General features: G+C 44.8%; 1 protein-coding gene across 1 annotated transcript in view; it reads right to left on the minus strand.

Annotated features, from left to right (window-relative positions):
* The window catches only part of atp2a3 (ATPase sarcoplasmic/endoplasmic reticulum Ca2+ transporting 3), a 65,595-nt gene that overhangs the window by 21,777 nt on the left and 24,801 nt on the right, over positions 1-19,017 (minus strand). Inside the window, exons 6-10 of the mRNA XM_079508215.1 lie at positions 14,116-14,196; positions 13,396-13,481; positions 12,356-12,820; positions 5,250-5,338; positions 910-1,012 (exon numbers count right to left, since the gene is read on the minus strand). Of these exons, the coding sequence (XP_079364341.1) occupies positions 910-1,012; positions 5,250-5,338; positions 12,356-12,820; positions 13,396-13,481; positions 14,116-14,196 (824 nt within the window). The remainder of the gene's footprint in view (positions 1-909; positions 1,013-5,249; positions 5,339-12,355; positions 12,821-13,395; positions 13,482-14,115; positions 14,197-19,017) is intronic.

The raw sequence follows: 19,017 nt of genomic DNA on the forward strand, positions 1-19,017 counted from the left end.
CAAGCAGATCTACAAGCTCTGCTTGATCTGTTTTTTTGAAAAATCTTGAAAATGTGGCGCAACTCTTTGAATATATATTCTTTCAGAGCGAACGTTTTTAACTTAAATCTTTGCTTTTGGGGGGTCCCTGGAACAACATATTTTCAGATGGTGGTCGGCAGCCAAATAGATCTAATTCTGGGGGTCCTTGACATTAAATAGTTTGAGAACCACTGACATAGAAACAGGTTTTTCAGAAAACTGTTATGATTTAGAAGACATTTTTTCAGGTCTAAATGCACGTAATAAGAAGAGAAAAAAGAAAAGCTGTGTTATGGTATTGTAAGTGTTAACGGCCCATGCGCTCTACAAAGGGGCAGGGCTGTGTTTTAGCGAGTGATCCATTGATACGTTTGGCGGGAGCTCGAATTAAAGTTTTATTAAGCTCAGGTGTTGAAGCGTCGTAATTCTACCTCCTCATGATGAAACTCCGCTTGAAAATAGTCCCATGATTTGTTATTGAGCCGACACAAAAGCTACTTCCGCGATCCGACTCACAGACAAAGAGCAAAGCGGGCTAAGATCGTCCATACTCCCTCATTCACATTGCATTGGACTCAGTTTCCCAGAAGCCCTTGCAAGTCGGCGGTTGGTTGATTTCCGTTTCCGTCATCATAAAGGTCCGCGACAAAACCGCCATTTCTTTTAAGTTATAACAAAACGGTGAATTAAACATATGGCGGGTTTAGCAGGGAGAGACAATGGAATAAAGTGCAGGTTTAGCAGGCTATGTAGTCAATGTGTTAACCTGTTAATGACATCAGGTCTCACAGCAGCAGCACCTGTATCCCACCTACTGTACACTTGATGTGCATGTGTGTGTAGGTGTGTGTAGGTGTGTGTAGGTGTGTGTGTGTGTGTGGTACTGACCTCATTATAGTCAAGTGAAGAGTCATTGCACATGGCACAGATAGTGGCCAGCTCCAACAGCCCATCATAGTCTCCACACTGGACTGGCTGATCTCCTTTCAAACTAGAAGACAGCAAACAGGCATATGTACACACACACATCACTCAGAAGAGCACAACGCAATGGATGAATGCACTGACATTTATGCACATGAACTCAGAGCCCTGTATAAAACCAATGATACAGGGCTTAAGTGGTTAAGCCCCAGTCACTTCGATGTTTAGTGGTACATTGGGTACTTAAAAAAAGCCCTCGATGACCGGGGGTTTTAGATGTTGAAAGTGTGTCGTACAGTTGATTGCATGACCACCGTGGATCTCTGCCAGGTAGAGAGGGCAACCGTTGCTAACAGGGGTCCCACACAACAGCCCACACAGTACTGTTATGAAATCGACAAGTTCATGCACAGTCAGACTCAGAATACGCTGCACCGCAGCCAGCCACGCGGTTTGTAGGCATAATGCACACTGAGCAGTCCATCGTTCACTTCCACGTCAGCCCTACTGCCAACCGTTAGGACTGTTCTGCTTTTTCCTCTGGGGAAGGTGTGTACACTGTATATACTGTACTGTACATAGGCTTTCTGCCACACATTGTGGGAGAGCGTTAATTTAACTCTGAGAGTGTACACATGTTAACCAAATGGATCCATTGGTTATCTGTTAATACAATTGGATAGTTGTTCCACCCCCTGTTTATCCACATTCTTTGTTGAGCTATGTTCTAGCACAGGGGTTCTCAATGTTTTTGGCTGGGGACCCGCGGAGATGCTTTGGCCATGTCTCGCAACCCCTGCCCCCCTCCCCACTACCCAATACAAATTGACCGCTATAATAACCATAATAATAGAGAAAATACATCATAAATACTGAAACCAGATATAATCATTAAGGAAAGTTTATGCATGTACTATGTAAACTCTTCCATTGTCCAGCAATTCAGTTGAAATTGTTTTTATTTATTCTTTTTTTATATATATATATATTTTTTAATAATCTGGGGACCTCCAAAAAATAATTTGGTGACCCCCAGGTTGAGAACCCCTGTTCTAGCAGACCATGTGTCCTAAAAATCAATCATACCTGTAGCCACTGCAGCGTCTACTTTTAATTGTATTACGCAACATTTCTATATGATTACGCAACAACCGGAAACCCTCTAACGTGCACAGCGTGTGTGTGTGTGTGTGCGTGCAGACACATGCTGGACGGCAGAGACACTCTAGATGCCCTGTGACTACATGATTACGGCAGAGACACTCTAGATGTCCTGTGACTAATGATTATGGCAGAGACCCTCTAGATGTCCTGTGACTAATGATTATGGCAGAGACCCTCTAGATGTCCTGTGACTACATGATTACGGCAGAGACCCTCTAGATGTCCTGTGACTACATGATTACGGCAGAGACCCTCTAGATGTCCTGTGACTACATGATTACGGCAGAGACCCTCTAGATGTCCTGTGACTACATGATTACGGCAGAGACCCTCTAGATGTCCTGTGACTAATGATTATGGCAGAGACCCTCTAGATGTCCTGTGACTACATGATTACGGCAGAGACCCTCTAGATGTCCTGTGACTACATGATTACGGCAGAGACCCTCTAGATGTCCTGTGACTACATGATTACGGCAGAGACCCTCTAGATGTCCTGTGACTACATGATTAGAGACACTCTAGATGTCCTGTGACTACATGATTACGGCAGAGACCCTCTAGATGTCCTGTGACTACATGATTACGGCAGAGACACTCTAGATGCCCTGTGACTACATGATTACTCTAGATGCCCTGTGACTACATGATTACAGAGACACTCTAGATGCCCTGTGACTACATGATTACGGCAGAGACACTCTAGATGTCCTGTGACTACATGATTACTCTAGATGCCCTGTGACTACATGATTACAGAGACACTCTAGATGCCCTGTGACTACATGATTACGGCAGAGACACTCTAGATGTCCTGTGACTAATGATTACGGCAGAGACCCTCTAGATGTCCTGTGACTACATGATTACTCTAGATGCCCTGTGACTACATGATTACTCTAGATGCCCTGTGACTACATGATTACTCTAGATGCCCTGTGACTACATGATTACAGAGACACTCTAGATGCCCTGTGACTACATGATTACTCTAGATGCCCTGTGACTACATGATTACTCTAGATGCCCTGTGACTACATGATTACAGAGACACTCTAGATGCCCTGTGACTACATGATTACTCTAGATGCCCTGTGACTACATGATTACTCTAGATGCCCTGTGACTACATGATTACTCTAGATGCCCTGTGACTACATGATTACAGAGACACTCTAGATGCCCTGTGACTACATGATTACTCTAGATGCCCTGTGACTACATGATTACTCTAGATGCCCTGTGACTACATGATTACTCTAGATGCCCTGTGACTACATGATTACTCTAGATGCCCTGTGACTACATGATTACTCTAGATGCCCTGTGACTACATGATTACTCTAGATGCCCTGTGACTACATGATTACTCTAGATGCCCTGTGACTACATGATTACTCTAGATGCCCTGTGACTACATGATTACTCTAGATGCCCTGTGACTACATGATTACTCTAGATGCCCTGTGACTACATGATTACTCTAGATGCCCTGTGACTACATGATTACTCTAGATGCCCTGTGACTACATGATTACTCTAGATGCCCTGTGACTACATGATTACAGCAGAGACACAGATGCCCTGTGACTACATGATTACGGCAGCATCAACTCAACTCGCCATAGCAGGAGGACACTTGACCTTTGGAACGCCATATACCGAGACAGTTGTGAAAAGGAAAAGGACTATTTTGTGCACGATACAAGCGTCCACGCTTGCCTGTGTGTGTGTGTGTGTGTGTGTGTCAGGGCTGGGCACAGAGTGAGTCACAGGAACACATGGCTAGTATTTACGGCGAATGACTTGTGTGATCGCACGTGTGTGAGTGTGTGTTTGTGCCGTTACTTCATTGCGCACGCGTTTATGCTCGCGTGTAAAATATTGACATGCACGGCCAGTCAGACAGTGTGTGTGTGTCAGACACAGACACACAGAGAGATATCGTCACGACCAGCGTGGCATAGAAAAACATTGCGCACAGAATAAGCCACACACACACAGGCAGTCGCAATGTTATATGCCTACCATGGAACACAATATTCACGTGTGTGTGTGTGTGTGTGTGTGTGTGTGTGTGTGTGTGTGTGTGTGTATACGCAAGCGTATACATAGCTCCAACTAAATCCATTTAATCTAATAAGAGGCCTTACTCAACTAATATTTCCATACAGCACCAAATAAAGAACGTTCCCACAAATGACACCATGATCTGCCTGATCTCGAAGGCGTGCAAGCCAAGCTTTACCTGAGGGGTATGTATTTGAGGAATAATACCGGTAGTTATTAGTATATAGACTATTATTGTAGGCTACTAGATGCTACTAGATGTGAGGGACGCATAGCAGCCCAAACCTTCTAGTATTTGTACACACCAAATGGCCTAAAGAGTCTATTTTGGTTACATTTGTATATGGTCAGAGTTAAATTAGCACAGAGGATTGCACTGTGTACATGGGACATGATAACAGGGAACTCAAATCTGTTCCCCGTTCTGCATTTCCCCATCACTACTTTGTGGTTCTACACCATTTATAATTCCAATCCAAGAAAAATGTATTGTTCCAATTATTCCTGAACTGGTTTTACGAGTTCTACCTGTTTTACCGGAGTCCACCTTTTATGTTCATTCGTGTTTTTATCTCTGACTTATGTGTTTCATGTACTTTTATTTGTTGTGTGTCTCTTTGATATTTTATGTAAAGTACTTTGGTCAACTTTTAAATGTGCTCTATAAATAATGTTTTATTGGATATGAAAATGTATCCTTAATACATTTTCCTCAAGGGCCATCTTCCAGGGGCCACAAGGGGGCGCTCAGCGGGCCGCAAATGGCCCGCAGGCCGCCTATTGGGGAACCCTGCCTTAGGGCAATGTGGTGGCACTATGACATCGCTAAAGTTTTGGAGCACAGGCTTTTATTAAAAATCGATGTATGTGCGCCTGGCAAACACACAAGGCCTGTCCAAAATGCAAGCAGACACCACTCAAAAGAGAGCATGGAAACCACACAGCCAAACCATTCAATCCGTAACCTTAAATACAGCCACCAACGGGGCTGATGCAATCAGACATTAAGCTGGATTTATTTTTATGTATGGCGTTGGTGATAAATCCTTCAGCAAATCAACAGCACTCACATTTGTCCTTCAGGTGCGTATGTAGAGCCGGTTATACAGAACTCATGAAGCGTGCAACTTGAATCTTGCACCTCGTCTGCAATGAACATCTGGAGAGAAAAACACAAAAGGTTATGAGAAAAAAATCAATATCAAATTTGTTCATGTTTGATGTCAAATTTGTTTGGCACATACTGTGACCTTGACCATAAAGTTGCACCACATTGCAGTGATAAGCCAAGGGGCTCAACTATGCACATCTCTAGATTACTCTGCCATTTTCAGCAAATGTTCACCTACGACGACATGCCCAGAATAGTGATGCTAGGGGTTACGAAGAGGCTGACGCATCTGCAGCATTTGGTATGAGAAATCCTCGGTGCAAAGCGTGAGTGTATGTGCACCGAATGTGAAGTACTCTGCGGGCTGGAAAAGGGCCAGGGAGAGCTGAAAAGGGAGAGGTGATTTCAGGCCAGTGACGTCAAGCGGAGTGAGAAAGACAGCATATCCCCTGCCAAGGGCTTTCCTCAGCCCAGAAGCATGATGCGATCAGTCTGTACCAGTCACCATTTGTCCTGAACCTCTTTTTGGGACCATGTTATTTGCTTTATTTAGATATAGCACGGTACAGAGACAGGAAAACGAGGCCAGAGAGGGGGAAGGAGGACATACAATGCAGGTCCCAAACTGGAATCGAACCGATCGTTGATGTTGTCTTAGCTAGTTTGACTGTGCGTGTGCGTGTGCGCGCGTGTGTGTGTGTGTGTGTGTGGTTGTGTGTGTGCGCATGTGCTGGATCTAAACGTTTTCCAAATCATTTCTACTTGTGTTATCAAACATTTGTTTTCTCCCAATAGAATGGATACTCTCATGCAAAAAGTTTATAGAATCTTGTCTACTGCACACCCACAAATTCAGTCCCTACAAGTACAGTTGGTGAGTGAGAAAGATTACAGTAGTATGTCACATTCTGTCCCAATCTTAGAAACTAAGAGGACCATATCCTGAACACCAGCACTGAATTATAAAGTCTTTGTGAAAAAACACAACTACCCAAGAGGAAGAACAGACACAATAGAATTATTATAATTAGACCATTTCCTGCATCTTTGGTCAACCAACCATGCTTCCTACCAGTCATTCTATCGCCATTTCATCCGCTGTGGTCACCAAGGAAACAAGAGACAGCATGAGCCATGTGACTCATTAGCGCTGGCGAACGTTTGTGTTACACCATTCACTTCCTCTGAGGCGGGCTGTATGCAGATGGATGTGCATGTGTGCGGTACTGCGGTTGTGTGCATGTGTGACTGTGACTGAGTGCGGGGAAGTGTGCTGTTATGATACGGTGGGGGTTCCCTGGAAACACGAGGACGGGGGATATCCTCAAGGTCGGAAAACCAGGGCTGGACAGCTGGGCAGGGAGATGCATATTCCTATCAGTGGTTCAGGACAAGGTCCAGCCCCAAAAAAGGAGAAAAAACTAAAATATTGGACAGATGGAAAAGGCTGGGTAAACAGCTCAAAGCAACACTTAAGCCTATTTCTATACACAACCAAGTACTCAGGCTTAAACCATTAACAGAAAAGACATACAGTAAGTGCATAGATTCACATTCTCTATAAAGTATATAAGGCTGTCTTTGATAAGATACCAGTGAACATTACCTCTAAATTGTCATTCACACAACTTTGATAAACTTAAGGTTCCCTTTCAAATCGACTGAAGCTAGAAAGAGGAGTTTCTCTCTGGGCCTGGAATGAGCTTTAGGGCAAACTCTTCTCCCTCATCTCTCTTAGCAATAAAAGAGAAGGAAAAAAAACAGGTCTCAGATGTTAACCACTTCACTTCCTGCCTTAGTTTCAGTTATTACAGCTACGCTGATTTGTCTCTGAATTTTGTTGACAGTCTGTGAGTCCGTACTACTGACTACTGTCTGGAGAAACAGTCTCCTACAGTAGTTTGCCCATATTTAAATCTAAATGTATTCATGCCTGATGGTTGCCTAACAAGGACTATGTACAGTAAGTTGTGGCGTGCAGCCCTAAGGACAAGGCCAAGAGAAGGCCCTCAGTTTGTGCAACAGACGGTACAAGTGTTTAGGGATGATTAGATGTAAAGTTGTGAAAGCAATTACAGGCCGATGGAATGTACAATTATTTAGAGTTTTCTGTTATAGAGCGTTGCAGTCCCGCCCCCTTTCATAACGATGAGCGGCCCAGAAGAGAATTTCCCAATTAAATTTCCCCATAGACGTTTCAAAAAGTATTCATTTTAAAGACCTGTAAGCCTCGGACAAAGCCAACTCGGATGGTGACAAATCATGACAATAAATTAAAAAAATTGGGCCGAACAAATAATTATTTGTTTGGCCCAAAAATTGTGTTTGTCGTCATGATTTGTCAGCAGCCGAGTTAGCTTTGTCCGAGGCTTTAAAGGTCTTTAAAAATAAATACTTTCTGAAACGCCTATGGTTAAAATGAAATTCTCTTCCGGGCCACTCGTCAGGAAATATACTTGTCAGAAAATATAATCCCGCCCCTGGCCATGCATTCCAGCCTGGCGGAGATAATAAAACAATATAGAACATGCAACTTCAATTTAATCACAGGAGGAGGAGCAACTCCAACCCCATATACAGTATATAGTACTATAATAGTTGACCGTGGTCCCCCAGCAGTGGTCTATTCCTTTTTCCCCTCTACACAAAATGTACTCACCAAAATATCTACAAGCTCACTGACACGTTGCAGATCTATTATGACATGCCCAGAATAGGGACGCTATAGGGCCCATGTGGTTAGTTAACCTTGAAATTACTATCACCAGGAAACACCATAAAAACCCCCACAGAGGCGGAAGTGTGACATGTGTGTGTGTGTGTGTGTGTGTGTGTGTGTGTGTGTGTGTGTGTGTGTGTGTGTGTGCGCGCGCGCGCACGCGCGTCGTCCACCAGAAAGAAAGCTATCAGAAGCAGCCCACGGAACTGAGTGGAGAGCAGTGAGTGAGTCAATATTTAACCAAGCTGCTTGCTTGCAGTCATTCTCTTCAGGGTTAGAAATGAGATATCTCAAGTCCAGGCTACCCCCACCCCTCCCCCCACTGGAGGGAACTCCCTAGTACTGCAAAGCACCCACGTCATCATCGCAGGGAGGAGGGGAGGGAGCAGTCTGGGAAAGCTGCTCCACAGGAAACGCACAAAAAACCACTGATGCACGTGCTTAGAATTCCCTCTACAAAATATACTGTAGGGGGGGGGGGGGGGGGGAAAGATTTGAAAAGCCAGGCGCACACGCACACAGAGACAGAAAGACACACACCTTCGACAGAATTACCCCAGTAACATATACTGTACAATATCATGTTTTTAACTGAACAGAGGTCTTGGTTTCCCTGTCCATGAAGTTTGGCTGACTGGAAAAAGACAGCGAAACAGTAAGACCTGTGATGCATGCTTGTGCAATGTGCACACCACACATGTTGAGACACAACACAACGCAAGTACCATGTGTACTACAGCACTACACAGGCCAAGCTGAAGTACCATGTGTACTACAGCACTACACAGGCCAAGCTGAAGTACCATGTGTACTACAGCAGTGGTTCCCAAACGTTTTCATGTCAAAGACCCCCAAATTGAACCAATTAGCCCGCAGACCCCCCATTTGAAAAGATATTTTACGGCTCTAGCAGTGATTCTCAAACCGTTTAATTTCAAGGACCCCCAGTTTGACATGCATATTAGTCTACCAACCCCCATTTAATTAATGGCATTTCCATTTCTGGGACCCCAATTTTTTATTGTAAAATCAATGTTAATGTAACTCTGAGAGTGTACAAATGGAACCAAACGGACCCGTTAGGGGTCTCAGAGTTACAGGGTCCATTTGGTTCCAAACTATCATTTAGCTGGGGACTCCCTCAAGGACCGCTGAGGGTCCCCGGACCCCACTTTGGGAACCACTGTACTACAGTACATTATTATACAGGCCAGGCTAGTGTTGCAGATTAGTGGCGTTAATAAGATATTTGGCTTCCGTGTCCCCTCCTGTGGGAAGCCCTGGTGTTACACACGCTCTAGTTTTAGGGGAACTGCAGACAGAGAGTAAACACACGTTGCAATTAAATTCACGATTGATTTAGGGCCAGGTTTTTCATATCTATTTAACAGAGCAGAGAGAGACAACTAAAAACGCAATCTGTGTCGTCACCAAGAAGGAGCTTGCATGCTTGAAAACGCTCTCATGTTACACAGGATATAAGGCACTACAAACTCCTAACCATCATGGAGCACACTGTTAACTTTACCTAAAGTCATAATAAAGTGCAAGTGCGCTGGCATTCATACATAGGTTATTATCAGGCTGACAGCCTTGGCCAGTAACTTTGAGGCCATTACCCGAGGAGAGGTGCACAGGATGTAGAAAGAAGAGGTGTTAACTGGGGTAAAGTGTGTGTGCGTTGTATACATACGTACGTACAGTAGGTGTGTGTCAGAGCCACATGCCAAGACAAACAGAAGCACAAGTAGTGCTTAGAGTAGAACTGGCATACTGTATCTCACGCATACGCACACACTTAGCATTTGTCCTGGTGTATTCACCATTTACATCCAGTATATCTACAGTACAATCACCAGAAATGCATTCCGAAATTGGTTACACCCACAATGTGTATGGTAAAATGTAACCTTTGCACTGTGACCTTGACTTTTGACCGATTAATAAAGCAAATACAAATATCACAGGTCCTGAAGCTACCAACTACTTGCTAGTTTGATGCAAATCTGTTTACGAGTTATCGCTGTGACAGACAGACACCAGTGATATCAACACGTCCATTTTGCCGTGTGTGGGGAATGGATATTACTTTTAAATACAGATCTCTCCGTTACCACAATCCCCGGCAGGATTAAATTTATTTATTTATCGCGCATTGCCAAGGTTTTTCCCCTTTCAACCCTTATTTTGAAGAGCCAAATATCCGTAACCGGATGTTACGATGACGTAATGTCTGGTGTCTTTTTGGTAAGCATTCAGGAGATGCAGCATTGTAAAAGCCTGCAGAATGTGAGGGTGGTGTTATATGGGTGCTGTTGAGTCATGTCAGGCTGCACTCAGTGGTGGAAAGTAACTAAGTACATTTACTGAAGTACTGTACTTAAGGTTGAGGTATTGTTCTTTACTTGAGTATTTCCAGTTTCCAATACTTTTACTTCTACTCACCTCGGGTCAAAATATTGTACTTTTCCTCCACTACAATTATTTGAAGAATGTAGTTAGTAGTTTTTTTTTTAGATTTGATTATTGTTATGAAACATACATTAACCACTTAATTTCAGCCATTTGAAAATAGCCGATCTACAAGCTCACAATTTGTCGCATCGCGCCATTTTCAAAGGATTGTTATACATTTGAAAACTTGAAGCGGGACATTCTACATAATGACTTTAAGTACATTTTGATGCCAACACTTTTGCACTTTTATTCAAGTACATTTTGAATTCCAGAGTATTTCTATATAGCAGCATTGACACTTTTACTTAAGTAAAGATTGTGAGTACTTTTTCCACCACTGGCTGCACTACAGCACCAGCGGTTTTTCACAAGTCTGTCTGAGGAATACAAACATTAGAGCACCGCAGGCATTTCCCATCGCACTGTGGAACCCAGAAAAACAACTAAAAGACACTAAAATGAAGAGGAGCTCTTGGCATAATGCCTTAACTTAAGGTAGAATTCACAAGCTCGCACACAGGACACTTTTCTGAGGACAAACAAGTTGTCAGAGTCTGGGTGGGGACACCCAGGGGTCGGTGAAGGGGTTCGAGGGGGTCCCCCAGCTAAATGTGTTAATATTTTATACTTTTAGATTTTTTTTGAAAATTGTGAGACATTATTTGTTTTTTTTTGGGGGGGGGGGGGGGGGGTCAATGGTACAACATATTTTCAGATGGGGGTCCGTGGCCAAATACACATAAATTTGGGGGTGCTTGACATGAAAAGCAACCACTGCTTTACAGAAGTGTCACCAAATGCCCAATCCGAGAACCCATTGGCAAATAAAGGAGAAACAGCACCCTCTTTTCCATTGAATTTGTTAGGGTCCCTAATCTGTTGACTCGTGCCAACAGTCTGTCTCGAGAGACTACCAAATGCCAGACAGTGGAAAGAAAACCACTATGCGTCCACCATCTTGTTTTACTGGAAGAAATACACCCAGTGTTAAACTAGTGGGTAAATATAGAGGGTGGATATGCTTGTGACATCATCATCATACCAGGAAGTTATGCGGAAACACCTACTGAGTGGCAAAAAAAAAACTACTTTGTGGCCTCGACAGCCCATACATCCACACAGAAAAGTCCTATCTGATTGCATTAAACGACGTTGAGCTCACAACGGGTAAGGGCTAGTTCTCTTAATTCAAACAAAAACCCCTACAAAAGGTCTAAGAGCCCCTATAGATGCCACTCACCCTGCACACAGACATCTGATTGGTGGTGAGGTATAAGAGCCCCTATAGATGCCACTCACCCTGCACACAGACATCTGATTGGTGGTGAGGTATAAGAGCCCCTATAGATGCCACTCACCCTGCACACAGACATCTGATTGGTGGTGAGGTATAAGAGCCCCTATAGATGCCACTCACCCTGCACACAGACATCTGATTGGTGGTGAGGTATAAGAGCCCCTATAGATGCCACTCACCCTGCACACAGACATCTGATTGGTGGTGAGGTATAAGAGCCCCTATAGATGCCACTCACCCTGCACACAGACATCTGATTGGTGGTGAGGTATAAGAGCCCCTATAGATGCCACTCACCCTGCACACAGACATCTGATTGGTGGTGAGGTATAAGAGCCCCTATAGATGCCACTCACCCTGCACACAGACATCTGATTGGTGGTGAGGTATAAGAGCCCCTATAGATGCCACTCACCCTGCACACAGACATCTGATTGGTGGTGAGGTATAAGAGCCCCTATAGATGCCACTCACCCTGCACACAGACATCTGATTGGTGGTGAGGTATAAGAGCCCCTATAGATGCCACTCACCCTGCACACAGACATCTGATTGGTGGTGAGGTATAAGAGCCCCTATAGATGCCACTCACCCTGCACACAGACATCTGATTGGTGGTGAGGGTACCCGTCTTGTCGGAGCAGATGACCGAGGTGCAGCCCAGCGTCTCCACGGAGGGCAGGCTACGAACGATGGCGTTCTTCTTGGCCATGCGCCGCGTGCCAAGGGCCAGGCAGGTGGTGATGACGGCGGGCAGGCCTTCGGGAATGGCGGCCACGGCCAGGGCAACGGCGATCTTGAAGTAGTAGATCGCACCACGGACCCAGGAGCCGCCGTGGACGGGGTCCCCGAAATGGCCGATGTTGATGACCCACACGGCCACGCAGATGAGGGAGATGACCTTGGAGAGCTGCTGGCCAAACTCGTCCAGCTTCTTCTGCAGGGGCGTCTTCTCCGGCTCCGTGGCCGCCATCTGGTTGCGGATCTTACCGATCTCCGTGGAGACCGCAGTGGAGACGACGATGCCAATGGCCCGGCCCGCTGCGATGTTTGTGCCCTTGGGAACAGGAGGGGGGGGAAGAAATCAGATGCCAATTTTGTACTTTTCGATGAGAAATCAGATGCCAATTCCATGACTCAAGAGTACGATGCCTGATTGGAAGTGGTCTACCTCGCTAACCGAATTGATTAACACTTATTTTGTCCAAGACGTCCCCACACGTCTTTATAATTACACCCGTCCTTCTGCACCATACTCCTTGCTGTTTACCGCTCAGAAAGAAAGGCTCGTATCTCCTAATCTAGGGAGCTCTCCGTGGTTTTGACCAGATGGATATACTAAGCTCTTCATTTCTGACTTCAACATGCCTCTCGTTCAAAATATGAACGCGAGGGATTATCCAGCGACTTTATCGTAATCATAGCGAGGTAAGCAAGCAACATTATTTCTCCCGGTTTTTGTACGGAACGGAAGGGGGGGGGCTTTCAGAGTAAAAGCTGCCATATCTGCACAGCACCCCGAGATGCTATTTTTGAAAGAAATCCCGGCGCCGATTGTGTTAAAATGTTCAACAAGGCTTATTCTTCATAACATGTGAGCAGTGTGAAAAAACCCAAAGGAGGTATACTCACAGAAAATAGCATGTTCTTCTTGTCTTGATTGACAGCTCTGGGGTCAGGAACAGGGTCAGTGTGTTTGATGACCGACACGGACTCCCCTAAAGAGACGATCAGACCCTCAGACACATGAACACTGCCAACGCTCCCACCAATCCAGACCGGCACACTCTACTACATTTATTTTGAAACCCTTAAAAGCATTCTGGACCACAATGGAATCTAGTCCCCTGGACCTTTTTGTGTTACCCTTTTAGCTTCAATGTCTTACTGTACCACGTGCCATTTACATTTAGGACTAATAAAGTATTCAATCTGGAACTTAAAGGACTGCAGGCTTTCTATTCCTGAAAAGTTGCAATGCAAAAATGGAAGCCATCGTTCTCACGATAATAAAAATCTAAATATTTTAAAAAAACAAATATTGTTTAACAAAAATCTGCCTAACAATGATGTTACTGGTGGATGGGTTTCAGAACTGTCCTATGAGACACAGACCAAATAGAAAGAAATGGTGGTATATTATCATGAACATTAGTGAGGACCAATTATATGAAGATAGGTTGAAAAGTGGTCCTTTAAACTGCAGTAATAGAAAATAAAATGATCACAAATGCCTATCTGCATAGCAATCAGGAAATTAAGTAGAATTGATATAAAATTTCATCCAATAGATTCAGTCTACGCATTACTTGAGCCATACGAGTTGTGCTCGACCAAGAGAGATGACAGTACCTGTGAGGATGGACTGGTCCACTCGCAAGGTGGTCGACTTTATAGATGTCAGCCTGATGTCAGCAGGCACTTTGTCACCAACTAAACACCACCGCAGAATGGCAAAAAGCAACAAAAAACTTTTTTTTTTTTTTTAACTACTTAAACCTTATACATTTCGTACACCTGGGTCCTCCAGGGATCTATACTAGGCCCCCTCCTTTTTGAGGGGCGCTAGCCCCTCCTACAGTATGTCCAGCTTTGAGGTTTGTGCACATACAAACATTGAATGCCATTGACAATGCATGGCCAGCTTTGAGTGTTTGTGTAAACACAAACATTGAAGACGAAGGTGAGGACGCAAATTGTGATTGGCCGGAATGAGATGATGTATGATGATGTACGTTGATAAGAGCGCCCCTCACTTCACACAGGTGTGTTTTTCCTTCTACATCAGGACACCATTTCCCTCGAGTTCAGGGTACCATTCTTAAAAATAAAAAAGCCAAACTACAAACTCACAATGTCTCAACGTGAGAGGCCTTGTGAGCTTTAGATCTGCTATTTTCACCTAATATTCTCCCCAGAATAGGGACGATGGTTTCATGTGTGTGTGTGTGTGTGTGTGTGTGTGTGTGTGTGTGTGTGTGTGCGCCTGCGGGTGTGCGCACGTGCCCACATGAGTGAGTGAGTGAGTGAGTGAGTCTGACTATGCATTTTATTCACGGTAGAGAACGGTTAGCTTGTTACGTTGTGAAACACAGGAAACACCCATCTACATTCAGTTATGTGTTCAAATAGTGAAACCCTGAGCAAAGAAATGAAGATAACAGTGAGCACAATCCTGAGGGTTAATTTAACTCAGGGCATACAAATGGAACCAAATGGACCCTCTGTTTGGTTCCATTGTACTCTCACAGAGTTAAATTAACACTCAGGATTTTACTGTGCAGGTCAGCCCTGGCTCTCTGTCAAAGCAGCAGTCACAGGTAAACAAGTAAAACAACAGCTCAATACAATGCATTTTTCAATACCTACCCTCTCACTCTTGGTACTTTTGGTCTTTTCCAGTTTTTCAAATTCTTCATTGCTCTGATAAAACTACTTTCTCACACACAGCAGGAACACAGTAGAGTCAATGTCTGCTTCAAATCTATGTAATGGATTCGTTCTACTACCCGTGTGAGATCCACCCTGCTGATTAAACTCACTATACTGCACCTGAGTTGTTCCTTTTCACTAAGACCAAGTTTGAAATAGGAATTGAATTAAATATCAAGGCAAATGAAACAACTGAACATCTTTTCAATGGCAGTGGATGGAGAGAGGGCATTTGTCCAATCTTGAAACAGCAACCAATGGGCGCGGATGAGGGGCAGGAACACGGGCAAGACTTGACGAGAGGTGAATTGCATACAGTCATTCGGCCAGCTATATTATTTCCAAGCAGCGAGCAAGAGGACATGTCACATCCTTTTTTTTTTTAAATATCCCACAATATTTGTAACCCATTTTTTCACCCAGTGTCAATTATCTAATGTAATCATGGGCGCTACACTCCCTCTGCCAACCTGGGGAGAACAACGGACTGACCTCATGCTTCCTTCTATGCATGAGGAGTCCAAGCTGCTTCTTTTCACCTGACAGAGGGGAGTTTACCTGGTTGGATGTATCGCGTGGAAGGAACACGTTATTCCAACCAGTTCCTTTTCCCCTCGATCAGGCTGGCCAGGGGGAGGCAGTTTAGAGACCAGGATACTGAATGTTTTTTGTGAGGGTACCTACCCTGGGGGACAGGGAGAGAACATGCAAACTCCAAACAGAGGGCCTTTTGCCAACCCCACCTAGCGTATGGGCACTGATGAGGAGGAGAGAACACGCCCCCAGCACCCACAGCGGGAATCGAACCCAGAGGCAACAGCTCTACCGACTGTGCCACCGTGCCCCCAGGACATCACAACACGATACTCTCTTGTAAAGTACCTGCATACCTTGTTTCTCAAATTCCTCTCCCTACACCTCACCCTTTCCCACCAACGTCACAAATTCACATCCTTCCTACAGCAAAGCCCCAACTTGGTCCATTTGGGGGTTTCCTACCACTGAGTTCACCCCTTTCCAACATAGCCCAAGATGTTTGTCAACCTAGTGAACCTACCCCATTCTAAGAATCTCAAAGCAGTGAAATAGTTTCTTGTAGTCTTCAAGGAAAAGAAACAGAAAGAAGAAGGAACACACTTCAAATGCTTGCAATGTCCTCGTTTCTTTTTCCAGCCCAAGGCAACAGACAGACCTCTGTAAATCTGTTACTTAGCATCTTTTGTCTCATGAATAGCTCCCTTAGCTCTCAGATCTATTCACCACCAATCACATCCAAAGCAAGGGCACATGGTGAATGCAGTACTTAGTTGACTCAAGTTGAATTATTTTTAACATCCTGTGTCACTTCTCCTTTGTCAAGGCGTTCGCTCATCTTTGATGCTTACAATTATGTACTAGAATACAATCTTTACTGTCAATAGAGAGTGGAAAGGCTGAACACCTTATGTGCAATATTCCCTGTGACACTGTATAGGAGTTATCACAAGAAATACTGGGCCTTTTGTTTTTTGTTTTTTTACATACCCCTGACAAAGAAGACACGCATGTTAACATACTCCTGCCAGCAGGTACTGGCCTCAGGTCACTGCCACGCTCTGGTGTGATTCAATGTATTGTCTATGGAGACACGCTCTGGTGTGATTCAATGCATTGTCTATGGAGACACGCTCTGGTGTGATTCAATGCATTGTCTATGGAGACACGCTCTGGTGTGATTCAATGCATTGTCTATGGAGACACGCTCTGGTGTGATTCAATGCATTGTCTATGGAGACACGCTCTGGTGTGATTCAATGCATTGTCTATGGAGACACGCTCTGGTGTGATTCAATGCATTGTCTATGGAGACACGCTCTGGTGTGATTCAATGCATTGTCTATGGAGACACGCTCTGGTGTGATTCAATGCATTGTCTATGGAGACACGCTCTGGTGTGATTCAATGCATTGTCTATGGAGACACGCTCTGGTGTGATTCAATGCATTGTCTATGGAGACACGCTCTGGTGTGATTCAATGCATTGTCTATGGAGACACGCTCTGGTGTGATTCAATGCATTGTCTATGGAGACACGCTCTGGTGTGATTCAATGCATTGTCTATGGAGACACGCTCTGGTGTGATTCAATGCATTGTCTATGGAGACACGCTCTGGTGTGATTCAATGCATTGTCTATGGAGACACGCTCTGGTGTGATTCAATGCATTGTCTATGGAGACACGCTCTGGTGTGATTCAATGCATTGTCTATGGAGACACGCTCTGGTGTGATTCAATGCATTGTCTATGGAGACACGCTCTGGTGTGATTCAATGCATTGTCTATGGAGACACGCTCTGGTGTGATTCAATGCATTGTCTATGGAGACACGCTCTGGTGTGATTCAATGCATTGTCTATGGAGACACGCTCTGGTGTGATTCAATCAAGGGGGCAGGCAGACTTTCCAACGTTGAAGCTCTGGGTCCTAGTGGTAGGAGGAGGGACTACAGGCGGACCCGTGGATTCATGACCGGGAAACCCCGTGCAGCTGGGCTTTAACGTTGAGCGCTCGGTTGCCCTACGTCACTCAGGACCTCAAAGTTGAGGTCCGGGGAGGGACTTCCGGCAGTCTTCCGGGTGCTTCAAAACGCCACTGAGCAACTTCCACTGACATGAATAGCTGGGGGGGGCGGAGCTTCGCGCCAGTTCAGTCTCTATTATATATATACTCTATGGATTCAATGCATTGTCTATGGAGACACGCTCTGGTGTGATTCAATGCATTGTCTATGGAGACACGCTCTGGTGTGATTCAATGCATTGTCTATGGAGACACGCTCTGGTGTGATTCAATGCATTGTCTATGGAGACACGCTCTGGTGTGATTCAATGCATTGTCTATGGAGACGAGTGACAGTCTGACTGTTGCTTTCTCCACCATTATGTCAGGAGGCCAAACCAGCAAAAAGTGAAGTACCAACGTTTTGAAAAGGTAAACTTTGCGCTGTTGCTGTGTGGTGAGAGCTGGAGATGGACCCCAGATGCTGGTGAATGGCTAACCACAGCTTTTGATTGTATCGACTTGTGCTTTCGTTTGAAATGTACCCATTCTGCTAGCCCCTTTCGGGACCCTCGGTTAGCTTTTCTGAAGTTTGGACGTCGCTGCCCTAGGGTCCCTGATCGGTTATTAAGCCCTCCATGGGATGCAGATGTACATACTCTCCGTTCACGGAGAGCGGTGCGCCGCTTGAGTGTTGGTGAGATGTTTCAAAGATGCAGAACACGGCTATAGGAGACAACGGAAACGTGGGCGAAATCACATTAACCGCCGATGCCGTTAAGTATTTTTAATCTTTTTTTGAAGTTTTTGCTTCTCCGAAATTCTCTTCCTCACTTCCTTGACTTCCTTGTTGACTTCCCATGTACCGCCTCACGAGTGGCGACTGGCTAGCTGCACGTCCTAGTTACTGCCTCAGATTGGCCGACCGCGTACATGCAGGATGTTTATAATGCTGTTGTGTCGTGGGAGGCGGGACATGGGAAGTGAGGAAGAGAGAATTTCGGAGAAGCCAAAACTTTGTAAAAAATAAAAAATAAAATCGCCCACATTTCCGTTGTCTCCTATAGCCGTGTTATGCATCTTTGAAACATCTCACCAACACTCAAGCAGCACGCCGCTCTCCGTGAACGGACCCTAGGGCAGCGACGTCCAAACTTCAGAAAAGCTAATCAAGGGTCCCGAAAGGGGCTACCATTCTGCATACTGTGACATAAAAACTTCAATCAATCAAACAATCAATCAAAAGGATGGGTCAAACACACAGGACAGCTTCTAGATATGT

The sequence above is a fragment of the Electrona antarctica genome, assembly GCF_951216825.1.
Source record: "Electrona antarctica genome assembly, chromosome: 8".
Classification (NCBI taxonomy): domain Eukaryota; kingdom Metazoa; phylum Chordata; class Actinopteri; order Myctophiformes; family Myctophidae; genus Electrona; species Electrona antarctica.